Source organism: Larimichthys crocea, chromosome XII (assembly GCF_000972845.2).
Source record: "Larimichthys crocea isolate SSNF chromosome XII, L_crocea_2.0, whole genome shotgun sequence".
NCBI classification, from domain to species: domain Eukaryota; kingdom Metazoa; phylum Chordata; class Actinopteri; family Sciaenidae; genus Larimichthys; species Larimichthys crocea.
The window spans coordinates 23,611,004-23,638,670 of NC_040022.1; the positions used below are offsets into that span (position 1 = coordinate 23,611,004).

Sequence of the window (27,667 nt, forward strand, 5' to 3'; positions counted from 1 at the left end):
TTGTTATATTTGACCTTGAGCTACAGAGACCAAGCAATACTTCAGTTCATGTTGAATTTGACTAAATGCAAATCTATTTGGAAATATACACATTTAAACAAAACATCAACTGAAATGAAAAGGTCTTTAACCTAAAGGTTTATACAACTAGATTTGCCCCCCAGTAATACGGGATCATCACTCTTTCACACTCCACCTCTGCCTTTACATGTCACACTGACATTGCATCCACAACTCTATGCATTACATTAACGCTAGGCTTGGACTTCCTTGTTTTGTAATATACTTATACTTGCATATTTAATATACCCCACTACTGTGAACATTTGACTGGAACTTACTATCACTGCACAGCTGTACTGCTCTTTTTACTTTTAAAACATACTATATTTTTAATGTTTAATTGTTTATGTTTAGAGAATGTTTGTCATGCACTAACGACAGCAGAACAAATTCCTTGTATGTGTAAAAATCGTACTTGGAAATAAAGCTTTTTCTGATTCTGATCTTAAGGTCATTCACACAATTTGGGATTAAATGTATTTTATTAAATGATACCATAATTACTATAAACATTGAGCAAACGGACTAAAGGAATTGTTTCCCCACTTTGCCCAGCTCAGGCCAGTAATCCACTGTTTTTTGTTTTGTTTTGTTAGATGTCACAGAGGATAATAAGACTGCTGTATGAAGACGGCAGCGGTATGAAGGTAGCTGAAGCCAACAGGATTAACAGACTAATTCGTAAGACCAGTGATGTTGTGGGGGTGCAGATGGACTCGTTGACTGTGGTGTTGGAAAGGAGGATGCTGTCTAAGGTGCGGGCTATCTTGGACAATGACTCCCACCCACTCCATGAGGTGCTGGACAGACTCAGGAGCACCTTCAGTGAGAGACTGCTGGCACCAAGATGCTCCACAGAGAGACACAAGAAGTCTTTCCTACCTGTGAGCATCAGCCTCTAAAACTCCTCCCTCAAAATATCTCACACTCCAAGTCAAGTCCAGTAGCTATCGAACTGGCTTGTGCAATAAATAAGTGCAATTTACTCATGCATGCATATTGCACTTTATACAGTCAGTGCCTCTTCTCTCTGTACAGTCTCTCAAAGACTAAATTCTTTATAAGGTTTTGGACTTACATATTGCATAGTTCACTGTTATTTGTTTTTATTTTATTTTACTGTTACTGGTTTTGTTTAACTGTTATTTATACATGTGTATATAGTGTTAAAATATGATATCTTATAGGTGTATATTGTTAAAGCTTTGTTTCTTGCTATTGCTTTCGTGCTATCACTTACTATCTCACTTACCGTTTAGGAGCTGCGGTAACAAAAACTATTTCAATAAAGTAATTTAAATAAAGTATTTAAGATTCTGATTTTGTAAATTGTATGTAATAATCCTATATTGTATGTATGTTGTACTATTTTTTAATAATAATTATTAATAATTTTGAAAGGTAATTATTTTATATTTTTAATATCGTAGGATCACCTTGTTTGGATTAACAATTGTTGTGAATGAGAATAAAGTTTGCCATTTTTGAATCGATCGCTGCCGTAAAGCAGTCTTTTGTTTGTCGTGGAGCTGCAGGTTGCCATGACCACAGTGTGAGGCGGGGGGAAGAAAAGATGGCAGCGATGGCGGCTGGAGACGAGCATGCTGCCTCTGAAGTTTTGAGAGGACTCGCCCGACATTTAAACTGTCTGAATGAAGACAACAAGTCGACAAGAAAGAGGGCTCTTGAGCTAATAAAGAGGGAGACTGTAGATAAAGGACTTTCCAGCGGCGTCTTGCAGGAGGTCTTCTCTGCCCTCCTCAAACCTCTCCTCAAATGTCTGTCAGACCCGATGGAAAGATGCAGAGAAACCGCAATAACGGTAATAACAGAGTTTATCCGCTGTGTCCCCAAACCGGAGGAGTCGCTGCCTTATCTCATGCCCTGCCTGGCTCAGAGGCTCGGGGAGAAAGAGATCCTGGAGCCGGCGGAGGAGCTGCGGCTGTCGGCCGTGGAGATGTTGACGCTGTCGGTGGAGGTGTGCGGGAAACACTTAGCGCCGTATCTGAACGAAATGATGAACATATTGCAGAGAACCATCGGCGACCCTTTCCCAGATGTCAAACGAGAAAGCTGCAAATGCGCCGTGAAGTTTGCGAAGTGTGTGCCGGGTGCGTGAAATCCTTTTTCTCTTGGTGTTGTTGATAAAGTCTGTTGCCATGGTTTCGAGGCACGCAGACATGTTTGGCGATTGAGCAGCTCACTTTGCTGCACAGCTACACGAGGGAGTGAAAATAAACCACGAGGTTGTGTAAATTCATTAAGGCTGAGGTTTTTCAAAGTCTAAGACTGTTTGAAAAACTTCCCCTGGATGCCTATGGTATCAGGATTATGTTATTTGATTCCATAGACACTCAACAATAGCCAAGATTGCTACGTAACATAACTACAGACTACACCACACACATAAAAAGGTCTGTCCTAAGGCATTTATTAGTTTTTGACTAGGAAAATGGGTCAATAGTAAAATTCTCCACTGTATCTCTAAACTAAGTTCTTTAATCAACTCATATTTAGGATATTCTATGTGATCTCCTTTTGATTAATTGTAATATTTTTTCACTTTCATTCACTGAGCCTGTTGTTTCGGTCAGAGAAGCCAGACTTCCATTTTGAAATCTCACCTGTCTCATCTAGGTAGCTAAGTATCATCGATTCATCTTTAAATCATTTGTTTTCATTAATCATTCGATCCAGCAGTTCCCAACCGTTGCAAACAATCAACTTTGACCCAGATGCCAATGTCTATAATTTGTCACAGGTCAACCATTTTATGTTTCATTGTCCTAGCTGAATAATTTTCAATCATTTCCTGATGAGGTGAAAAAAAATCCACTAAAACCAAACAAAAAAAAAGGAGGATGTCTTGTAACCTCTAAAATGGACTAAACCACTGCTTTAGTAATTCATTTTCTGTCACGGCTAACCACTAATTATGTTCCTCAACCCCAGTATTTTTCAGAGATTCTCCAAGAGGAAGTTCCAAACTGAAGAGCCTAATTAAAAAGCCCCAGTCACTCCTAATTATTCTTTTTGGACGGCATGGGCAGTCAGATGAATTCACAAAAGTGTGTATTAATTCCTCTCACACTCTCTCAGGGCAGGGCTGTAATCCAGCCTTTAAAAACACAAAAACTAAGCATTATTATAATGTTATGGTAACCAAAATCTCAGGACCTATCTCATATCTCAATATTGATATTAAATCAATGTTATCACTCAGTTGGAGAGTAATTTAATGTACTGAAGTGCATTTCACTTCTTTCTCTTCAGAGCACTTTCACATGCAGGCTGAAAGTCTGGTAAAGCCTCTCATGCAGACGATCTCTCATCAGCACTCACGGGTACGAGTGTCTGTCATCGAAGCCACTGGGGCTGTCATTCAGCACGGCACTGGGAAAAACATAGACGACGTGCTCTCTCACCTGGCACAGAGACTGTTCGACGACTCACCACAGGTTCGGTTAAAAGCACTGTGTGTCAATACATACTGCTTATTATATTACTCCAGGGCCTATGCTTGTCTTCAAAATAAATAAAAAAGTGTTACCTCTGGTTTTGAGAAATCAACCTCTTTGAGAGAAGCTTGTACAATATTTGCTCTCTTTTTGTTCCAGGTGAGAAAAGCTGTGACTGTAGTTGTTGGTGATTGGCTACTTCACATGAGAGACAGATACTCTTACTTCCACAAACTCGTTCCACTCCTGCTGAGCAGCATCACTGATGAGATTCCAGAAATAAGGTAACTTTACTCTTTGCTTCATAATGCAATGTAACGTAGTAATATGTATGCACATATTTTACAGATATCTCATGGGGGAGTTTAATGTTAAAAGCAAGGATCACCTAAATACTATAACATGTATGTGAAATACTGCGCATAATGTTGTAGTAATAATACCATTTGTCTGTAGATTTCTAGCAGCTGATTTATGGAAGCAGGCAGGCGCGCAGTGGGAGAAGGAGAATGAGGAAGACATCAAGGACAAGATGGACTTTCTCCTCACCCCACCTCCCTTCTACCCACCAGGAGGTCAGTCACAGTTGGCGTTGTTTATTCTACTTAGTTATTTGATCTGGTAATCACACTATCAGCTAGAGCAGATGCAAAGAGAAGTCTTATAACTTGTTACTGCGTGATATCAAACTCTGTGTGGGTGGGGGGGTCATAGATGTAATGGTAGCTAGTCAAGTTACCATGCAAGGCACTTGGCTAACTGTCAGGAGCTACCAGCCACAATCACCACAATATTTACATATCCACATTTGCGCCAGTTATTTGGAAATTATTAGCTGAATGCAGGCAGGTTGGTACCATTGAAAGATACTATTGCTCCAGCCACCCAAAGCTCTTTGTTGCTATTTTTCATTAACCCAGTATCGAAGAAGCGTGTTATATGTTGTACCGGGGTGATGGAAGAGCTATATTGTCCAGACAGACCTGATTTTTTACTAGTGAAATAAACTTTGCAGGATCCAGTTTAAGCTCAGTCTATCTGCCCAGGCCTTCTTACACCTTGTAAGATTATCTTATTGAAGTATTAATTCAGACGAAATCTTAGAATTGGTGTCTGAATTCCAGTGTTACAATAGAGTAAATCTTCCAGGCGCATTGGCTTGGTACTGGCCTCTCCCCATGCATAATAAAATCCCTGCAGCAACAGTCAAAGTTAACATTTACTTTGAATGTTAATGTAATTGCTGCATTAAATCATCTCTGTTTATTACAACTGTCTAAGGTTATAACATACAGTAAAAATTATGTATGTGTATGGTTTTTCAGGGCAGGCACTGGCTTGGAAAGATAAGTGTCTGCCTCAGGGCCAGGAATGAGTGTGAACCTGAACATGGTCACCATTACTATAAGGCCGGGCTAAGTGTGTGTCAGGGGGTTCAGTTTCTAGGCTTTGGATCTTGGTTAAACCTCCTATACATGTCCCACAGCTACACATGTGACAATGTTGATGAATACAGCTCTGCCTGGGTACAGGAAAGGAAGTGTCTCTCTCCCTCTCTTTGTCTTTCTCTTTTTTGGCATCATAAATCTGCCGGGCCTCCCAGTGTGAAGAGGTCACTGTCAGACAGTGAAAGACAGCCAGAAACAGGGCTTGTTTTGTCTTGTCTTAGTGTGTTTCTCTGATTTATCTCTGTATTCCTTTAGTCCTCTCTTCCTCTCTCATTAGTGTGCCTATAGGAGGAGAATAAGGTGGGTCAGAGGGAGGCGGGAGAGCGAGATGCTGGATTTGAAATGTAGAGGGCTATTTAAGAATGTGTTTCACTTGCTCTGACAAGTTCCTTGTGGCAAAATCTTAATCGTAAAAAGTTAAAAATGTGATTAGTTGGAGCCCAAGTCAGCAGACATTTGAAAATCTGTGAATCAGTGATATTTATTGTTTTCACAGATGACAAAATTCCAGAAGTTATCATAAAAGACAAACAATCCCACATAGATGAAATTAAGCCAGAAAATATGTTGCTGCTTCAGCAAGGTGCTAGGTTCTTTCTAACTAGTGTCATTGAAATAACTGTTATTGAGAGATGAAGAAATTTATTAACTAAGTGAGATTTACGCAGGCTGAGACAAGAAAACCTGACAAGTGTGCAAAGGCAAATGTTCTCCTCTTCATTTTCCCCTCCAGTGGAGCGTCCTGGGCTTGGCTGCAGAGAGCTTGTGGTGAGAAACCTGGGCAGGCTGGTGCCAGCCATTACCCACGACGTGACTGACTGGCTGGTGCCCACACGGGTCAGGACCTCTCAGTTGCTCTCTGTGCTGCTGCTCCACACTGAGGACCACAGCACCCAGCATCTGCAGCCTCTCCTGGCCACCCTCTACCAGGCCTGCACGGACACAGAGAAGGAAGTGGTCAGCAATGTGAGTCCCAGAGAGCTTAGTCATCAGATAAGCAGGATGTTGTCACACTGTGTTTCCTATTTCTGGATCAGGTGTTGCATTTAGTAATGCTTGACCTGAGCACAGACACAGTAAAGGATGTTTTGTGATATTTTGGTTATTACCAGAGGGAATCTCGTCTGGACACATCTGCTGAACAGTCAGCATTTTTAGTGACTATCCTCAGTAGACTGGGATGGGCAGGGCTCAAGGACTTGGGATGCACCTGTTTATATGAAGAATCTGTAGATCTTTGTTGTGTGGCAGATTAAAAAAAGGCCTTTCCTGTTCCCTGTTCTCATCCTCACACGCTCCCTCATGCCTCATGTCTTTCTTCCCTCTCTTCCCTTCTCTCTCTGCACCAACATCTAGTGCCTGGCAGCTGCTAAACTATTGGGGACCTTTGTCCCTCCTGTCGTCTTCCTCAAGCTGCTACTGGATCATGTGACGACCCCCTCCTCTTCGTCTCACCCATGGACCCCTCTCATGGTGCTGGCCGCAGTGCTGGGAGGTTGCCCTAAACCTCTCCTCAAACCACATCTCGAACAGATCGCCAACACACTTGCCCAGCCCGACGTCTGCCAGGAATATCAACAGGTCAGCAGAGAGAAGCTTGATTTTGGTTGTGGTTGATCTGTTTTTAACTTATTTACCTGAAAATGACCGTTCTTCACCTCTGTCCTATTCACACCCACTGAACCACATCCTTGTGCTGTTGTTAACTAAGTCGCTTTGGTGGAGTAGCAGCACCTCTGAAGTTTTACTGTGGAACGGGAAAGAGTTGCTGTTTAAATTAAAACATTAAAGTCAGACTTGTTTTGATGACAGGTTTGCCAGGTTTTCTGTGCCCTCGTAGGTTGCCATGTCTTGATTTTCCTTCCTGATCTGTGTGCACCAGCTGTTTTTCTTTTCCAGTCTTGTTAGGTGATCTTGGCAGTGTCATAGAAGGTCATTTTCTACTCTCGCTGTGTACCCCAACACTCTTATTTTTGGCAGTGACAGTGCAGCATAGTGTATATTTCTTGCCCAATTTGTCCCTTATGGAAATAGGTTCCGTGATAAGATGCCACATCTCTTGAAAGGGCTTTATTTGAAGAGTCTTCAAGAGTTTTCAATAGGTCTACTGTACACAGGGAGTTCAGTGGGTTCACTGTTGAGTAATTCTCTAAAACGCCGACCCTGCTAAAGTGACAGGCCATGTGATGTTTTTTAAATTTCAAGGCCATGAACAAAATGACTCTGCTCACATGCAACTGTGAAATATGTCCACACAGTGTTGCAAGTATCACTATTTTTTAATATAGAATAAATTATTTTTTAAAAAGCCTTTTGAGTTTCTGAGCAAATAAGAGTCGGCCAGTGGAAAAATTCCATTGAGTCCGGAGCAGACTCTTCCCCGCTTCCTTTCCTCTTGCACCAAATATGTTTCCCTTTCAGAATCAAAATAACAGTTGTCTGGCAGAGAGCTATTTTCTGATCCTGCCGCACTACTGACTCACCTATACCCATGACCCTATCCCCCTCCCAGTTGAGGCCTGCAAGAATTTCCTCCCTCGGATAATAATAACAAAAATCCACTAATTTCCATGTGACCCCTGCATGGCTACTCTGACCCCTCTAAGCAGACAAGGCAGCGCATAGTCTTTGTTTTTTTTTTTTATGACCATGTGTAAGGTCTCAGCACCGGACTGTGGTTCAGCCACACCATATAAAGAATCCCTGAAATTTCAAAGCCTGTCTGGTCAAGGTTGTTGATAAATGTGGAGGGAAACTGACCCCTTTCTGTCCTCCCTCATCAGTATCCGGCAGGGGTCAGCCAGAGAAAGAACTAACCGGACGGGACGGTCACACGTTGTCGCACAGATGGAGGCAGACCTCTGCTTCCTCTCTGTCTGTTTCTCCATCTATCTCCCTCTGTCATTCTCTCTGTCTCTGTTTCTCAGGGCACCGTATAGCACGCTACGATTCAAGAGCACACCCAGACAAAGCACCTGCAACATTCTCCGACAACAGACAGGGTTCATAGCGGGGAGCAGGGCCAGATCACTGTGTAGCTGTAAATAACACCACTAGAGACATGAGCACCTGCATCCCACTTTCTCTCTGTGCTGAAAAGCTGGCCCAGAATATTGCACACTTGCTTACAACACATTTGCTCAATCTATAGCATTGGTAAGCACTCCTTCATATGGGACTGATTCATTTGTATTTAATAATGGTTTAATTACCTGCAGACACACAAAACAACCAAGATAAATAGCACACTCATGCTTTTTAAAATAAGGCATCTTAAGAACTCTAAAGATATGTGAGTTCTGCTCCAACATGAGTGAGTTATGTGCTACTTGAACCAAAGGCAGAGAGAAAGGAGAAGTGAAGTTTGACTTGGACAAAATGAAGCCTGTTAAGAAATGAAGTATAAATAATCTTCAAAGTGAACAGAGGCAGGGGGAACTGCAGGGCCCCCGTGGGGAGTTCGGGGAACATGCTGAAGATTTGGAAACTGATATATGATACTTCTGCACGACTTACCCTCGCGGACTCTTTCAAGTCCTTGTTTTCTTTTCTTTATTTCAGTCAAGGAAAAAGACAGCTTACAAAAATAAATGACAGATGCTTGCTGAAAAATAAAAATATTGGTCATAAACTCAAAATGATGTCAAGGGTTTGAGGGAAAATGAAAGGCGAGCTAGTGGTTAAAGAAGCCACTGTATTCTGAGGTACCTTGTGTAGTTTATATGGAGTATTTGCTTATGAATCACATACGGGTTTCTTTTTAAAGGGGTATTCCACAGAGGATTAACAAATCCCCACCATCAAACACACCTTTACACAGCTGAGTGTCGATGTGTTGTGGTTTGCCATGGTGACAGGAGCATCACAACATCTGCTGGGCTGGAGTAAATTGGTTAAGGTAGCTTCAACAGAGAGGAAGAAAGGACTGCAGGCATATTGTGAATATTCTGTCTCTGTGAAACTGGAAATGAACAGATCAGCGGAGGAACATGGAGAAAAGGAGGTTCCATCTCTTTTAATCTGTGCATGGAGAAACCTCTGCACTCACCAGTACTGTGCTAAATACAGAGACGTGCTGCCTTACATCAGCGTGTCTTCTGCATGCTTGCCCTTTGTCATGAATGCCAGCTGCATATGTCTCCCTGCTCCACTGAAGGACAGATGAAGAGGGGTGGAAGAAAGGCAGGATAGCAAACTTTACCTGAGTGCAAGGGGTCCACATCCCGTGCACCGCCAGTGTTTGTTTTCCTGTTGCCGTAGCAACATCGGTAGCTGTGGGGGGGGTGGGCTCCCCACTGGATAGGAATCCGGAATGGCTCCTTAAAGTTGAGTCGTGTGTGTGTGTGTGTGTGTGTGTAATTGATGTATGCAGTGTTGGACAGATGCACACACGCTGTGTAACAAGGCCCCTGCAGCGTGCCCAGGCCAATGAAACCAGGTGTATCTCGCCTGGCTCCAGGTGTCCACCTAGTCATTACACTGCACCACTTTTTCCGCTCTCTCTCTTTCTCTCCCTTGGCCAGCCCTAAAGGTTGTTTTCTGGGCATGTATAATATACCAGTCCTTGTATGTGAACGCTAATGTGTGTGTGTGTGTGCCTGCCACTGTTTGTCACGTTATTTCCACTACTGCCTCCCTGGAGCTTCTGCTGTGTTTATGTGCCAGTGAATGGCTCAGCCACAGGCAGGGATTTCCCCTATCAATGACTGTGTGAACACATTCAAACGGGAGCGCACACAGTGCAACGGGTAAGCAGTCATAATCAGCAGAAGACATGAGGGCAAGTCAGGGCTGCATGGGAATTTAGTTTAGCCTGAGAATGCCTATGGAAAAAAGTGTTTGTACACTTAACCTGCACCCTGGACTCAAGATGCGTTCAACCAGCTTTTTTTCCCCCAGTGTGCTCAACACTCTATTGCAAAATAAAAACATTTGCTCATGTGTCTCGCAGACTGGAAGTCCCTCACCTCTCCTTCCTCCTCATAAGCCCTGGCTTCTCTGAATGCTCTGAGCATCTTTACTTGGCTTAACACTTGTTTTCATTCCAAATTAATGCCAAGCTGCGCTCTACTATAGCTACACAAATTTGTGAAAAGGTGCGCCCCCTAGTGATAGACCTGTGGTATTTGTCAGTCAAGCTCAGTGTGTGTGTGGCTGGGTATGTTTTTTGAGAGAGCATATGAGGAGGTTGCATTGAGTGTTTCACCCAACTCCTCATCACCCAACCAAACCAAATACCTGGAGGACTCTTTACCTGCTCTCAACCCTCTACATACAAAAACACTCTCTGACTCTCTCTCCTCTCTCTCACACACACACATTTACACCTTCCATTCCCCCCCTCGCCCAGCCCTAATGACAGGCTGTGAGGAAACAGGAAAAGAGGCCACGATCCTATTGATGGCATAGAAATTAGCCTGGGCCGCAGGTCTTTGTCTAAACATGAGCTCACCACAACACTGGCTGACAAGTGACAGCAATCTCGCACACGCTCATGTGTGGAGATGGAAAGTTCTCACTCCAAGTTATTGTGGGTGGTGTGTGGAAAGTGTAGAGGGACTGAGAATGCATCAGAAAAAGGTGACCATGAGGACTGAAGTGCAAGGGGGTTCATCAGTAGATGGGGTGAATGTTCAAGGCGAATCCTTCTCACAGGGTGCACATCTGCTCTTAACCAGACAGGACAATCTTACAAGACTTCTCCCTCTTTTCCAGGTTATGTACTTGGAGCAGTTGTTGACCTGCGTGGATGTGCTGCTGCATCAGTGTGACTCAGACTGTGGTTCGGTCAGCCTGCAGGTGTTGCAGGTGCTGATCACTGTCCAAAGCCTCTCCACCGAGCCACATCTCATCGAAAAGGTGAAAAAAACATGTATGAATGAACATAAGCATGAAAACGCCATGCCAGATATATCCTCTCTGCAGTTCTGCCATCACTTTGCTCCACGTGAGCAAACCAGCATAATTCTTCAATTTCTACCTTGAAAGACACCTTTTTTTGTTCCCCCTTCAATTTTAGTTTTCTATCCTTTTTATTAGAAAGGTAGGCAGGTTTTATGAAGCAAGGGAGCTATTTGAGGTATGTGAGCATTTGTACAAGTTCAAAGTGGGCATGGCCGACAGTATAATTACCCACTTAGCCAGGGGAGCTGAAATTGCACCTTTGGAGTGGAACTTTAAATCCAGTCCTGGGTGAAAGGAGGCGGGTAAAAGGTGGGGAAAAAGAGAGACAGACATAAAAAGAGAGGAAAAAAAGGAAGATGGGGAAAGATGAGTTTTGTGTTTTGTAGCAGGTGTGTGTCATCGCCCCCATATGTCACTCCATAACATCTCCTCAGGTCACAACAGCCAAATGATGTGCAAGTAACAAACATGTGGTCATCCTCCAAATGCAAAGGGACACACAGGAACAGTGACAAGTGAAGCCAGCAGTGTCTGAGGCCAGCGTGTCGCCTAACTGCTTGTCGCCGTAGGAGGCTAATGATAGGGAGAGGAACGGGAAGGAATTGGCACCAATGCTTACCAGACACCACATGGGCCAAGAGTTTGTGTGTGCGTGTTTACGTCTGTCTGCATCGGTGTATATGTCCAGACAGGGAGCAGTGTTAGAGAAGAGATGAGAAGGAATGGATTAAGAAACAGAGAGGGAGGGTGAGAATGGCCTTGGGCATTCCCGGACCCAGAGGAAAAGCATTACTTGTTTTCCCAGAAAAGGGGCATGCCTTTCCCATCAGTGGACAGCTCAGGGTTGTCTAGTTCTCTTCTGAAGGGGCCGATCTGTGACTCAGACATTGTCTCTGTCCCCGTGCATCCCTGAGGGACTATGAAGGGAGCTATGAAGTGCCCTTAAGGTCAATTCCCCTGCCCTAAAGAGTCAGCTAATTATTTACTCTCCTATCTCTCATTCCTGCCCTTTCCTCCCAGCTCAGCTTTATTGGTGTATGTGCGTGCATGTGTGTGTCTGTGTGTTTCTGTCGGTTCCTGTGCCTTTGTGACATCCTGTGTATCTGTCGGGGTTTTGTTTCTAAGTGGTTTTATGTGTAAGACCTTGTCATGTCTGCAGTGTTGTTGTTCCCATGACTTCACATGATGTGCTTTGTGGCTCCCATTTGAGCATGACTCGAAGAATTTCTGAAATTACAAGAAAACAGATGTAATTGTTGAACTTGTGCACAATACCCTCCGCTCTGTTGTCTTCCTCCCAATTTTCTTCTTCTTATTTTGACTAAAGATTGAAAGTTAGACATGTTGACATCATTTTCTTCTACCTCTCCTTCTCTCCCTCAGGCCTTGGAGAGTGCACAGCTCTTGTGTAAGGTGCAAGGCCTGGACTCGAGGATGGAACTCTATAGACAACATATGGGCCAGCTGCTGGACTGGCTGGCTGCCTCTGTCAACACCTGGTCCAGTTACTCCCCACAGAGACTCCAGCTGAATATCATAGTCATACAATCAGGTGAGAAATGAAGCCTGAATGTGCACAAGACATATGCCAAATTATACAGCAGGTGCTGAAGTTTGCACATATAGAGACCAGTAATGGTCTAAGTAAATATGGTAAGGTTTTGAAAAGAAATTGCCTGTTAATGATGAGAAAATCACTACATCAGTCTGTCTGAACATGCTCTTTGTGTCTATTTCATCCCAGTGAGTCACTGAAACTGTGTAATGTATTTTGTGTTTTTTGTTAAACGTTACTTCATGGTGTGGTTTGTGAAGCCGTTCTTTTCCTCAACTTGTTCAGACATACATTACATCATATTTTAGGCATCAAGCCGTTCGTCTTGTTCATACATGATCTGTCATCAAGGCAGCACATCAAAACCAGCAGCTGTCAAAGCAGCAGCAAAGACTCTCTCTTGTACAAAGGATCTGAATAGTTTTTTGGAATTGTTTATAATCTGTCGTTTTCGAGTACCTGCACTTGGAAAAGCAGGAAAAGGCATCCTAGTCCCACAATGCTCCTGAGAGCTACACAGTCATTCAACAGTCGGACGTGTATGTGTCAGTGGTGGTCGAAACGATTGTCGCACTGCTTGATAGATAGGAGGCCTGTCAAATGCCGCACTGTTTAAGGTTAAAATCCATTTGACTTTTTTGTTTGACGCCTCGTGGATGCATGCTGTTCCATTGGTATTGTCCAAGAGAGATGCCCATCAATGACCCACACTCAGAAACCCAGTGGAATATTTTTTTGTTATATTCTGTTATCAAAGCAGAGAGGCTCATGGTCGAACGTACCCACACAGAAAAATTAGCACCAGTGGGCTTGCTGACTTTTGTAAATCTCTGTCTTTCCCTCTGTTTGTCAGTCAGCCACTGTGTCTTTAACCTTGTCTAGAGGGGTTAGTGTGTGCTTGTGTATATGTATGGGAGGGGTGCAGTGGGTTAAAAAGCTGTGACCCTGTCTTTGGTGCTGTTTGCCTCCCTCCCTCTTTACAATGTAATCCTCTATCATCAGCACCTCCGTGTGCCACACTTTCATCTCCATCTCTTTCTCCCTCCATCCCGTCTCTTTGTAATTGACTGGGCAGCTGGGTACCCCTCTAACCACCCCTCCCCCTCTCACACACACACACACACACAAACTCTCACACACACTCCCATGGTTAACTGACCAGTCCATTCTAAATCCACTCAGTGATCCCCATGCAGGTCACTACATCAAACAGCACCACAGCCGCCTGCTCTTGACCTTCCCTTGGATCAAGGCTACTTTGAAGTTCTGTGTGTGTGTGTTTTATTTGTGCATGTTGAATGCTGCTCTAAGCTTCCCTAGGTTTAATTTTTACAGAATTAATCTTTGGTCTATTAACAGGACCTAAGGACTTTATTACGGGCAGCCAAATAGACAGCGGGTGGCTGGTTTGTTTGATGTGAACATGATTCAGGGAAATCGTCCCTCTGCTGAACAATTGAAGGTAGATAATTTGACAACTGAGAATTGCACATTTCGCTTGCTCATCAGCTCTTCGCACACTCTATCTGTGTTTGTTGGAGACAAGAATAATTATTGCCCTCTCATATCCTCTGGACAGTCTTTTGTTCTTTAGCTGGTGTGAAAATGTCTCTGTTCATGTAGTGAAATCACTTCTTGTATCCGTAGTTGGTGTGCGGCAACCTGCAGACATCTCCCCTAACACCTCTTGTTTAACGACACACCCGTTGATTCACACATTCCCGCTGGATGAAATAGGTCTCTGTTTTCCCATATCTCTTCATGAAGTTGGCCGCCACCCTCGGGCACTCTCAGGATTTCCTCTGTCTCCTCTCATGTCTGTACAATCCAGAGTCCAAACAGGGCATGGACACTTATCACTTATTACACACACACACACACATACACACAGATGACTAAATATAGCTCTGTAAACATGCAGTCAGACTGTTGGTGGGTGTGTGTGGGCATGAGTGTAACTGGGAATTCGTGCACTGAGAGTTTCTCATTTTTCCTGCATGTAAACACTCTTTTTTATGTCTCATTTCCTCTGAGCTCTGTGTCACTGTCTCACCAATCCACTGAGGTCTCAATAACTCAAGCCCTCTGGTCAGTGCTCAACATAAAAAGTCTTAAGTGTGTGTGTGTGTGGGCTTTATTTTGTCAGTCAGTCCTGACAAAGATGAATTAAGAAAATGCATAAATGAAAGTTTATTCTCTCTGAAAAAGAGCACTAAAGTTTTTAAGGATAGGTTTAGTGTTGAGTGGTTAGGCTGAAAATGAGTGGTTACAGAATGAAGGGCTGTTGACCTAGCAATGTGGCATAGTTAGGGAGACTTCAAACAAAGAAGCACTGCTGAAATGACACTGAAATCCAAGGCTGCATTGTGTAGCTTTGAACACATTTGGTTCAATTACAATGTTATCATATTGCGATAGGGTGGGCATCCGGTGCCCTGGTGGTTAAGACACATGCCATAGAACCACAGCATTTCCGGTTTAATTCAGGTCAGAGACTTCTGTTGTATGTGGTGTCCCATTTCTCCCCATATTTTCTGTCTGTATCTACACTGTAAACTTAACGTAATGCAGAATTGTGTGTTTGCTGTAGGTCCAGTGATTGGGGAGTTTGTGAGCCAGTTGATGCCTCTGCTTCGTTGCTCCCTCCAATCAGACAAAGACCCAGAGATGAGGATGAGCATCTTTACAATGCTTGCTAAGTTGCTACTGGATGCAGCCAGCACACTGGATTCCCAGGGGTGAGAGGGACACTATTCGATACACACACACACACACACACACACACACACACACACAGATCCAGTTATTTATATATGAAAGAAACTTAAGGAGGAATTGTTTCTGTTAAACAGAAGCTATTGAATGTTTTAATCTGAACAAAGACACACAGCAGTTAAATTGCAGGTTATTTTCCACCATTTCAACACTGCAAGATGTTACATTGAGCTTTAAACTCAGACCCCGTTGTTTGGTTTCGACTAGTCTAAGTTTTTCCAAGTCATCATTATTAGCACAGCTCTTATTCTTAGACTTTACCTCCCATTAATCTGCAAATTAGCACCCCACCCACAAGGGACCATAATTATGAACACACACGCAAAAACACAACAGTGTATTTCCATGAGGTCATTATTATCCCATCAGCTTTTATAGGATTTTGGTTGATTCAGGTAAGGTAATGTGACGAGATCATTGGTGTATATTCCAGGTGTGATACAGTTTATCATACTTCATAAATGATAAGTCTTATTACAAACTCACCACAAGGAGTCTTTGAATTTTTAAATTAATATTCTTTCACAGATACTCCCAAAGAGACCAATTCAAATTAGTTAATCACTTCCCAGCATGCAAGCTCCTCAGTAACACCATTGAATGGTTATTGACTGATGAAAGATGAAGGATAGGACAGATGTCTGACACCCAGAGAGAAGCTTCTGTTTGTGGGTGCTTCCTCTTTGCAGCGCCCCCCTCACCCTCCAGGGTCCCCTTTTCATGCCCTCAGCTGTGCAGCCTTCAGCCTGGGCTCAGAGCTCTAATCTGAGGGAATGCATTAAGCCTGAGGCCCTCTCCAGCTCCCAGCAATCATAGCAGCTGCTCCTTTCGATCAGACAGACAAATCCCAACCATGGTGTTGCCATTGAGATGTCTGTGCAGCGTGTAACTAACCTTAGTCCAGCAGCCAAAAGGTTCATGAGGGCTGGTAGGTGTTTCCATTTGTTATTATGAGGGATACACTGATAATCTCTGTGTATAGAGAAGTTGAAAGTGCCTTTGGCATGGGCCTGGCAGCAGTGCAAAGGAGAATGACGACGACGAAATAATATCCTATATCGGGGGAAAAATGTTGCATAAACAAAAGGAAGTGTTCTTAAGCCAAAACATTCTGCCACCTTTTGCCAAAAACGTGGAAATTGGAACTTTGCTTTCAGCTTTCATCAGATTATTTTATCCATAAATGTGCATTTTAGACAAAAGACGCCTCTGTCTCTTCCCCACTCCCAGCGCTCCCAGCATGGCCACCTGTGCTGCTAACTGCTTCTCTCATTCCTCGGCTGTATCTCTAGTTATCACAGGACTATCAGGAGACAGAAATCATGTTACACCTTCAAAAGATTTCAAACCAAATGCTTAACTTACAGTATGAAGGGTTGTGTGGTCTGCCATAATATTTCCATTCATGCTCATCTCATCCTACCATTCATGATTTATGACCTGATTTTTACTCAGGAGGTTATAGCCCACACATGTACACACACACATCCACACACACATCCACACACACACACACACGCTATATGTCATCAAAAGGACAATGATAGTCATAGAGAAAACCTCTTCCCTTTGTTCTACAACCAAAATGAGATAATGACAGCTCCGCCATAGAACAAGTAGAAAGGGAAAGTAAGTTTGTGTACATGCAAGTGCCTTTCATCCTCACTCAGACACACACATAATGTTTTGTTTCATGTGGATTTCTGTGCTGTGATTAAAAAGCTGGATGTGAAATTTAAGTAGAAGGTGATGTGTGAGAAATGAAAGTTCATCCTTTTTTTTTTTCCCTGGTTGTGGTAGGCCAAAATCATGTGCCGCTGCCAAGGGAGATGCACACAGTATCTGTCTTTGTTCTTAATTTCAGCTTTCCAGACATTAAACAAGAAAAATTGCTATGTAAGTTATTGGAGGGAGATCTTCCTCCTCCTCATTCCGAATGTGTTTTCCCTTGTGTGAGTAACAGTAAACTAAAGGATGATGTATCAAAAATGGCCTTGAAATTTGAATAACTTGTTTGAATCGGTTCTTTGAGCAAGACAATTTTTAGTACATGATAAGATCATAAAACAATTTTGGAGAAATCTGATCATCAATGTTATTAAATTCCTGTGCAGTCTTACTTGATGACAGACTCCATTACTTGTTAAGATGTGGATTTTCTGCTGTTTTGTGCTGTGAGAGAAAGTGTTGTTCGCTCTGCAGCTGCTTTGTGACCATTGGGGAAACATAGACAGCTCCACTGTCTGTGGAGACCCATGAGGTGTAAAGTCAAAATTCCATTTGTGCGCGTCTGCAACGAAGTGAAAGTCCCACTCTTTTTTCCTTTGGAAATCATCCCTGTCATGTGGAAATATGTCTTTCCATCTCTTAGCGTCATTCATGATGAGCTTTCAACACCTGTCAAGATGAAGAGACTGAGCTTAAGCAGCGGCACAGCTGTTTGAGTGGCACACAGTCTCCCCCTGCTGGCGGTGAAACATTACAGCACACTTTATCAAACATCAAGACAAGTTTATTGTGACACCAGCTGAACAGCCAGAGGCTATAGAGGCAGCTACAAGAGCTGGTGGAATTAGGGCTCTGGTAGTGTGTGAGAGGATGTCAGAGGGCCTAAGCCAGTGTAAAAAAAACTGAGCGAGAAGGGAAAGGAGAACACCCAGATGTTGTAGACCTCGCCTCCTGCTTCTCCTCCACTGCCTTACCCCCTCCTCATCCCTTTCGCCTTAGAACAAGTGTGGGAAAATGCATACATGCAGTGTCTCCATATTTTTACTCTCTGCCTCATTCCAGGCATTTCCGCAAAGAGTCCGAGAAGTTCCTGTGCAACGTCTTGCTTCCCAACCTAGTGTGGCATGCAGGTCGCACTGCTGCTGCCGTCCGCACCTCAGCCCTCAGCTGCCTGCTGGCCTTGCTGCATGGAGGGGCCATCACACCTGGACAGGTACACACGCACACACATACACACACACACATGACATCTACAAATCCATCTGCCTGTACAAAGGCACAGTATGACACACTGGTTACATCTATTTCCACCTGTGCAAAGGGACTCGTGAGCTTTGGAAGTGAACACCGGATATGAGCGGTCTCCAGTACTACAAACTACTACTCCCCAATCTGCAGAAACACTTCTTATTGACTCAGCTGTAAAGGAAAAGATGTGATCGTGCATACTTTTAACCCTCCAGGAGTTGACATTTCCTTCAAATTTTCTGTTTTGTCCATTTCACATCAAAATAGATGGTCCCACTTGGCCATTTAGGAAAATAATACATCCGCCATCTTTCTCTCCTTGGCTGAAAGAGTTGGCCATGTCAGGTAGCAGGTGTACGTGGGGGCAAGCGGGTTCACATACCTTTGTCCCTGAGGAACAATGCCTTCACTGTTCTGGGCCCTTGTTATAGGTAGAAACTATCACCAGGACATGCCCTTGCACCTGCCTGTCGGAGCATGTGCCCAGTTACAGTATGTGTGCTCACACGCACGCGCACATCTGGCTGTGTTTGCCCTCGCGTGTTCAGAGTGACCAGTTGAAACCGGCTCACACACCTCTTCTATTCACACGTCTTTAACTACAAGGCAAAGCAAACAGCTGGGGGACAATGTGAGCGTGGGTGTGGGTGTAGGTGTGTGATTGGACTTTTACTATCTAATGGAGCCCAAACGTCCTGACAAAAGTAGAAACCCTGGAAAAGCAGTGACTCAATAGGGCCGTATTACTATCCAAGTTTGGGTTCACAATTAGGTTAGAGTTGAAATGAAATGAACAACATGTCCTGATGTGTATAACAACAGAAGGTTATGTGTGTATTTCCACGGGTAAATCAGCCTTTCATTTAGAAGGACATTGTTTCCTCTTGACTCCCTGTGAAAACAATTAGCAGCTCCAGTTACACTTGGCACCTTCAGATTGTCACTGATGTAATGCCGGATCACTTCTCTGCCAAATTTTCCTCCTCCCTCTGTCTCCTTTCATGCCTTCCCCTCGTTTCTTTTTTTTTTCTTTTACTGTTCCTCCTGCACGGTTTCAATAGCAAACAGACGGCATGACAGAGGTTTTAGCCATCACCTCTTGGCCTGTGGTTTGGTGTGCTCAGCCTCACCTTGTTTGTCCATTTCCTCTGGTTCTCATCTGTTGGTGTGATGAAAACATCGGTCTTCACTAGACTTCTGAAATTGGGCTCCATGCCTGTGTGTCTCTACAACCTGATCTAAACCTGATGTCAATCCGTCATGCTTCAGGTGATATTTCACCATTGTGGTGGTCTATATGAGAAACTACACAAAAACACTGTTTTTTGTCTGATCCTTTTTTGTAAGCTACAGACAATTGTCTTAGTGAGTTTGAATTAAAGACATCAACTTTCAGCCTGTCATTGACATTTATTTCCTGTGTACAGCTGCTGTGTCTGGAAGAGAAGCTGATCCCCCTGGTGCTGTCGGCTCTGGATGAAGACTCTCAGATGGGCAGACTGCTGGCTTGTCGTTCTCTGTCTACCACAGTCAGACTCATAGGAACCAGTCTGCACCCTGAGGCCCTCAACAAGATCTACCCCGGTAAATAAAATAAGAAAATTTGCACCCTCACTATTGGGAAGTAGCGACTCACTGAAAGCAAATGTTGTAAAGTTTGGTCTGAAAGTCTGAAATTAGCTAATATACACACACTACTCAGTCCACTCAAGCAACTAACCCACACTACAGTAAAATCAACCAAAGATTTTTTTGTCTTATTTCCACAGAGCTTCTGAAGCGCCTGGACGACAGCAGCGAAGAGGTGCGCAGCGTTGCCCTTCAAGCCCTCGGGCTGTGGCTGACCAGCCTGACCAAAGACTACAACCCTGAGTTCTGCACCCCTCATCTGCAGTTCCTCTTCCAGCAGCTCCTCCTGCACCTGGATGACCCTGACAGCTCAGTGCAGGAGCAAGTGCTAGGTGAGAGTGGGTGAGGTCTTTGAATCTGCAACCTTGGAGATGAGCATAGAGTGTTGATAGCCTGTTAATGACAGGGCTTAACAGAAGGTTATGAACCATGTCCTAATGGTATGTGGTGATAATGACCTTGATTATCTGACATTTTCATTGCTGATGATGGCTGAATGTGCGGTGACGATGAAGTTCAGCTATGATGCTCACCAGACCAGTCTGCTGTGTCTGAGACACTCACAGAGAGATGAGAGGAATTAGAGGGTATCCTCTGTCAAATAGAAGAATATTGTCTGGCACATTGCCAGAAGATATCCCCTCTATTCTTTATTTCAAAGCTCTCTGTTATCCTTCTTTTCCACACAATTCATCACAACTTTCAAGCAATTCCCTCTTGCCAAAGCTCTCAGAGGCTGCGCTGTAGGTGGCCCTCAAGTGTGAAACACAAGATCCAGATACGAATAAGCACCCACCTGAGAGAGACACTTCACAGGCTGATATGTGAGCCCTAATATCTGTATAACTCCCCTGCTGGTACACCTGGGGTACACTGTACCCGCAATCTCTGCCTAATGACAACCACATGGGTGCCCCTTCCACATCTGTCCTCACACACATTCCACTTAATCCCTCTATCTTTTATCTGCGCATCTAACTTACTCCTCTCATAGGCATCGGTTTCTGTGATGGCATAGCTTCACGGCTGTGTTTTATTCATGTATCAGTGGAAAGTCTGAGGGGCCTTATTTTGAAGTGTGTAACTGAGGCTGAGCTCCTCTGGACTTTCACTCTCTCCCACTCTCATGGATGTTAGCTGTCATTACTTCTGACAGGACGCAGGTGAGCGTTGATGCTTAAGCCAGCAATGAGAGGCCTCGCTATGGGATCTCTCATCTTCATATGGCTAGACATAGAGGGAAGGAGAGGGAAAAATGTGGAGATGGCATTCACACACTCACCAGATACAGCAATGGCTTCCATACCATGAATTCTAGCCCTGCAAGACAGGGGCAGGACAATAAGGATTTGTGTTGTTGCCATTGGTTATCAAGTGTCTGTAACTGTTTATGCAGAAGGCAGAGCACATGTAAATCAACTTAATGAACCAACCAAAGCCCACATATTGTATGTCTCTATTTCTGGTAGTTCAGGATTGTCTTTGAAAAACTATCCTGTAATTCTGTTCCAGTTCAACATGAAAGGGGTCTTTTTTGTGACTGTGCAACTGTGATTTATCTTTAACTCACACTCTTGGCAATTAGTTACACACCATGAATTATGCCAATTAGTTGGTTGATTTTCAGTGTTTCTTTTAGCCAAAGCCTGGTGCCTATTTATTTATTTAACCTTTATTTAATCAGGAAGGGTCCCATTGAGATTAAAAACCTCTTTTTCAAAGGAGTCCTGGCCAAGATAGGCAGCAGCACACAAGACACACAGCATAGCAATCTTGACAAATAATAAAAGTACAATACAAGCCATGAATTCAACAACATCAGTTAAGATGACACCCGAATGATTTAGTCTATAGGTCTTTTAATATGGATTTAAAAGCATTCAAAGAAATCAGATCTTAGAGTTTTAACACATTCGGTAAAATATTCAAGTCTGAGGGTGCAGAGTATCCAAATGCCCTCCTCCCAAGCTCAGTACGAGCATTTGGTACAGCCTTAGAGAGTGTGTCAGCTTATCTACACCATCTATAGAATAGACACAAATATGAGCCGTTGTTCATAGCTCAATCCTTCAAACCATGATCCCCCATGAAATACAGTAGATTCGTAGACAGCTCGGAGTCTCTTTGTGAAATGAGATGACCTCACATCTTGCTGAGTGATCGCCTGTATCTGACAGCACCTACAACCGCCTGTCCCGCAAATGTGAAAGCATTCTTCAGTCTCATGCATGGCTCTGTTTGAAGCTTTCTTTATTCCCCTTCCCCACTCTCTTTCTTCCTCTCTATCTCTTTGTTCCTTTTAATAGTTGATCCCATTCTTATGCTTCTTGGATTTCAAACGCATATCTGTGAAGTGGCTTGATGTCTGCAGCATGTCCTGACAGCATGATGGACAGCACTGCCATCCTCCTCCCCCTCCACATCCCTCCTCTCAATCCTTCAGTTCTCCACCCTGATAATCCCACCAGCACGGCTGCTACCTGCTCAATCACACAGACTGTTGGCACGGGTATAACTCACTTCTCACAAGTCATCATTGTTCTCCTTTTAATTCAAAGTCCCACCACCCCACCTGTGTCCCAGCTGAGCACAGTATACACAAAAGCTAAAAATCCCCTCGATCTCCGTGAAGAACAAAGGCAGGTATCAGATGGTGAGTTTACATGAGCTAACTCATACAGAGTGACGGCATGTCACCACGAGAGCAGCACTTTTGCATTGTGGTTTCCGAAACATTTACCCGATGACAGCAATTCAAGTAATTCAATATTACCTCTGAAAATCAGCAAAAGGTGTGGGAACTATGGGAGGAAAGGATTTGAACAGAGTATCATCACCTCCCAGTGGAAGGAGACAGTGTTTGACTTGCAGAGTTGATGTGGTGCAGCGCATCACTGCCATCTGCTGACTGCTTTTTGAATTTATTGCAGAAAACATCAGATTAGAGTATGCATCTGCCTGTACACTAGGTTAAAAACTAAAAACTGTAGTGAACTTAAATCAGTCTATCTATCTATCTATCTATCTATCTATCTATCTATCTATCTATCTCAATCTTCTTACTACAGTTTTGCATGACGACTATGTACTTTTGGTACATAATGTTGAATATTTCCTCTTTTATTTGAGTCCTCTTTCATTTCATATCCCGAGTGCTGACTCCTCTCTGTTTTGTGTCTTTGGGTTTTGTATCTGTGCGTGTTTTGTGTCCAGAGGTCCTGAGGAAAGGCAGCTTGGTCCACCCAACACTTCTTAGGAGGGAGGTGGAGGCGGTGAGAGACAAGCAGAGGAGTCCTCTGTATTGCGACCAGCTGCTCCAGCACATCAGCTCACTGCCCACAGAGACTACAGTAGAGTGACCCGAGTGATGTGAAGTTTGTGCCTTAATTCAAAGACCACGTTAAATTATACAATGGATGTGCATTTTATTATTTTTTAGGTGAACTTTTCAGTGTCTCCTTTACCGTTTTTTTTTGCATTGATTTATGTTATTGTATTGGTTCTGATGTTGAATGAAAACAAATAGATCTTTGATGCACTGTGGTTGTGTTCAAATGTTTCAATCTCTTTGTACATCTCTGCACCCACTCTCAGCATCCCCTTCCTGTGGATGTCTGAGGGAAGCTGGGTCATGTGATTTTTGTCTTCAAAATAAAAGTGTATTCTATTTTATTTTTTATTTTTTTGTCAAAAAAAGACTCAACTATTAAAATGTTTAGATACTAATTAAATAAAAACTATCTTTTAAATATGAAACCCTCTTTGAGTACTGTATGTAATAGTAATAATCATAGATCCTGTAAAAAAAAAAAAAGTTAAAACATTTTTTTACCTAATGCATGTCTGTAACACATCCTTGAGGATAGGTGTCATTTTTATTTTGAATATTCTAACCGGATGTTTCTAAATAGTTTTATGTTATCTTTAAACTTGACATAGATAGCATCGACCTCCTTCTTCCCATCCAGGTGGAAGTGCTGATTGTTGGTCGTATTGTGTGTCTGACCCTCCACCATGTAGTCACCTGAGTGCCGACAGCAGAGCTCCGTCCATGGCATCTTTCTAAACAACGAGTCTTTCATCCTCCGGTCCGATCCGCGACATAAATACCCTCCGTTCATCATGCTGCAGATCGGGGATGAGGTGGTGTATTTCTCGGCAGTGTTTCTGCTGGTGATGTTGGGGACGAGGAGCGCCACCGGGGCCTCCCTCCTCACCGCATTCCTCTATGTCTTCATGGTGATGTTCCGGTTTCCTCCGGTGCCTGCGGAGCAGGCCGGCCGCGTCCTCCGGCCCAGGGCTCCATCAGGCGGCGTCCCGGTGGTGGCGCACCGTGGAGGGAGCCACGACGCTCCGGAGAACACCTTGGCAGCGATCAGAGAGGTGACAGACAGATGTTTAAAAGAAAATATGGACCCTGTGTACTAGAGAGCTAAAGACAGATATTCAACACCTAAATAAATGCTAAATTAATTTCTGTAGAAATCTGGAGCACCACAAGTGCCAATAAGGTCCTAAAAGGAATATCTGGGCAATTCCCTAAGGGATTCTGTGGGATAATAATTGTATAATTGTATTGATAGCTTCGTGTCGTGACGTCCCAGTTATTTTGCAGTGTAAGCAGAACACCACAGTCTTTGCATGTCTGCTGCTCATTATGCTCATCGGCTTTGGAAAACACCTGATATATTTGATATTGATGCCATCTTTATGATGGAGCCTACAATTACCCACAGATATGTAAATGTTCCCTGGTGGGGTTTTTTTTTTTTTTACAAACTGAAGGTGCTGAGTCAGCTGTGCTTGTTCTGTCTCACACTGTCCCTCGTGCTATTGTCTTTCTGATATCACATCTCATCTGTCCACTTCACATCCAGATGAGTTTCTTTTATTCTAACAAACAATCATTTCACCTCCTTTTGTACACAGCTATTGGATGTGGTGCCAAAGATATTATAAATAGACAACATAAGTTATGCTCTGGATTTTGTAAAACATACTCACACATACAAACAGTGTTGCTTTCAGTGTCAGTAATCACAGCTCAATCATGCTGATGTTGAGGAGACCTAGTCTTTTTTTTTTATACTGATTGTGGAAAAGTACTTCTGGGTTGCGCCTATATCTGTTGATGTCAGAGGTGCAAACATTTACTGACTGTTATTTTCATCCTTCTGACAGGCAGAGTACCCATGAGGTTTTGTTCTTGAAATTTACTGTACTGTTACTGACTGTAACAGCAACATCTGTGCAAAATGTGGCAGATTTTTGGTCCATTGGTGACAAACATAGAGTCCCCCTCTAGGTGTCACTATTGACATATGGTTATATTTTGACTAACATGGTGGACGTAAAGTAAAGGATGCTAGTAAAGTAAAAATAAAAACTAATGTAAAAGTTTCACAACCTAAAAACGCTCCAAAGCAAGTAAAGATCCTGAATTCAAATGTTTATTAAATAAAAGTGCAGATCTGTTGTCAGCAAGTAATTGCTTGTATAATATGTGGGCACTGGTGCTTCACCACTGGCTGCCAGTAAAATATGAAAATGAGTGATTCATCTGATCATTTACAATAAAGGCATGGGCGAGAAAGAGTGAGGCTCACACAGTATGCTGTTTCTGAGGTGTTCTGTCCTTGTGAGTCAATCTGTTATTGTCTTTGTCTAAAACTGGAGCGGTCACCGTTTAAACATGAAGTCTGTTAACTCGGTCTACCATGTGTCCTAGAAACAGCATAAAATCAGCATGCCCATTTTAGTGCATTGCTTGTCTCTATTCCCGTCATCTTTCACATTACACAAAGTATCTTTTCACGTGTCTGTAGTACTGGAGAATATGTACACCGCCCACAGAAACTGTTAAATAATAGATCTGACTCACTGTGTCACACCTTCTCCGGTATGTAGGCTCATTTCCTCCTGTTGTTTCAAACCAGAAAATTTTCATTTTGCAAAGAAAGCTGTCTTTTTAAAAATATATATTCTCTGCCCCCTGTGACCTCTGGCTTTAGGCCAGTAGAAATGGGGCAACTGGAGTGCAGCTGGACCTGAGTTTCACAGCTGATGGAGTGCCTGTACTGATGCATGATGAGACTTTGGACCGCACCACCAACAGCTCTGGACCAGTTAACAAACTGCAGTTTGCCCAACTTAGAAGAGTGGATGCTGCTGTTCGCCACAGGCTCAAGTATGCTCCCTATTAAACACTAATTTTAGCCTCATGCCTCGATAAATTAACCAAGGACAATGTGTCTGAGAAATACTCCATTCTAAAAAGTTGTAGAAATATAGTTTTTATATGAGGGATCATTTGCCTTATCACACGCTCATTTGCCTTTGTTTTGTTTTTTTCAAATTTCAGTGGTGGAAAGTAACTAAGTACATTAATTTAAGTTATGTACAACTTTAGGCTACTTGTACTTTACTTGAGTATTTCCATTTTTCTCAGCTAGTTTATATTCCTACTCCTACAATTTACTGTCAACTATTGTTTCTGTTACTCAACTACATCAACTTTAGTTACTAGTTACTTCATTCATTCAAATAATAAAACCAAATATAATCTACAACTGAATAAGGATGAAATTCACAAGCTACCAAGCAGTATGAAAAATAATTACAAGTAGCCCTACAATGATGAACACATGAAGGTGTTAATAATTCGAATCTGATAATATAATATACATTTTCTGAACAGGGTCATTCTGCATAATTAGTACATTCACTTTTAGCGCTTTATTTTGATTATAAGATAAAGTGCCAGACTTTTACTTGTAGCAGAGTAATTCTACACCGTGGTATTGCTACTTTTTAGTAAAAGTACTTATGAAAGTGTGACACAACAGGAATGTTACCTCCGTTTTGCCTTAAAAAGCTGCTGTGGTTTCTTTAATCTACAGGAACAAGTTCAGTGGTGAGAAGGTCCCGACTCTGCGGGAGGCAGTGGAGGAATGCATCAGACACCAGCTGACCATCTTCTTTGATGTCAAAGGTCAACCTGATAAGGTACTGAACATACTGACCTAAAATGATATATATATAAATATATGGGATAGCCTACAAACACGTTTGATGCAGTATTTTACTTTGTCTGCCTTCTTTTTGAGCTACCCATCTTTTTAAATAAGCAGGTTTATTATGAGATTGCTAAATAATGTTCAGTCGTGTTGGTCCATTCTCCTATTGTTATGGAATATTAATAAATGTTCTTTTCCAGGCTGCATCAGCACTTCGTGACATGTTCAGGAAGTTTCCTGTCCTTTATAATTCCAGCATTGTTATCTCCTTTGAACCCAAAGTCATCTACAAGGTAATAAAAAACAGGACTTTCTTTCTGAAGACCCAGAACCTCTTTTTAATTCTGATAGTATTCTGATGTCCGGTCCACAGATGCGTCAGACTGACCCCAATGTGGTCACGGGTCTCACTCACCGTCCATGGAGACTAAGCCGTTTTCGCGATGGCACTCCTCGGACTCTGTCGTCATGGGGTCAGATGTGGACAGGGGTTCTGGATGTATTGTTGGACTGGGCCCACCACCACATACTGTGGAAGCTCTGTGGAGTCTCTGCCATCCTCGTGCAGAAAGACTTCATCTCACTGTAGGTGAAATTAAATCTGTTTTTTTTTTCATTACAAAGCTGCAATTCATAGGAGTTAAGAGATGTTAGGTGGGACATTTTCTTGTACACGTATAATCTCATATTGTACTGTAGAAATCAGGTGTAGTCGATGGCAGTATAAAAGAAATGATGACTAAAAGCAAAATGCAAAACTGCCTCATAAGCAGCAACTGGCTTTTTCAGTACATTGCTGAAATTTAGAGGCACCAAATTGCAAATCCTTGCAATGCACTCCAA

General features: G+C 42.9%; 2 protein-coding genes across 3 annotated transcripts in view; both read left to right on the forward strand.

Moving 5' to 3' along the window:
* The first annotated feature begins 1,570 nt into the window (after positions 1–1,570).
* dnaaf5 (dynein axonemal assembly factor 5) lies at positions 1,571–23,557 on the forward strand. The gene is made up of 13 exons (XM_019258014.2): positions 1,571–2,174; positions 3,337–3,521; positions 3,681–3,805; positions 3,978–4,096; positions 5,703–5,935; positions 6,326–6,550; positions 10,685–10,828; positions 12,257–12,425; positions 15,019–15,166; positions 17,994–18,144; positions 19,607–19,763; positions 19,949–20,140; positions 23,022–23,557. Exons 1-13 carry the CDS (start codon positions 1,637–1,639, stop codon positions 23,165–23,167), a joined length of 2,532 nt encoding a protein of 843 aa, XP_019113559.2. The 5' UTR covers positions 1,571–1,636; the 3' UTR covers positions 23,168–23,557.
* A 150-nt stretch (positions 23,558–23,707) lies between these two features.
* The window catches only part of LOC109138266 (glycerophosphodiester phosphodiesterase 1), a 6,756-nt gene continuing 2,796 nt past the window's right edge, over positions 23,708–27,667 (forward strand). Inside the window, exons 1-5 of one of the 2 annotated variants that reach the window (XM_027285379.1) lie at positions 23,708–24,191; positions 25,820–25,995; positions 26,708–26,813; positions 27,025–27,117; positions 27,198–27,409. In XM_027285379.1, coding sequence (XP_027141180.1) covers positions 23,931–24,191; positions 25,820–25,995; positions 26,708–26,813; positions 27,025–27,117; positions 27,198–27,409 — 848 coding nt within the window. In that variant the 5' untranslated portion in view covers positions 23,708–23,930. The remainder of the gene's footprint in view (positions 24,192–25,819; positions 25,996–26,707; positions 26,814–27,024; positions 27,118–27,197; positions 27,410–27,667) is intronic. The other variant, XM_027285378.1, reaches the window with a different exon arrangement.

What these genes read in the sequence shown, in the direction of transcription:
- dnaaf5 (XM_019258014.2), top strand. Translation starts at nt 1,637, where the DNA reads ATGGCAGCGATGGCGGCTGGAGACGAGCATGCTGCCTCTGAAGTTTTG. An exon ending in AGAAGGAAGTGGTCAGCAAT is followed by an intron (nt 5,936 to 6,325) that starts GTGAGTCCCAGA and finishes ACCAACATCTAG; the next exon opens with TGCCTGGCAGCTGCTAAACT. An exon ending in AGTGCAGGAGCAAGTGCTAG is followed by an intron (nt 20,141 to 23,021) that starts GTGAGAGTGGGT and finishes TTTTGTGTCCAG; the next exon opens with AGGTCCTGAGGAAAGGCAGC.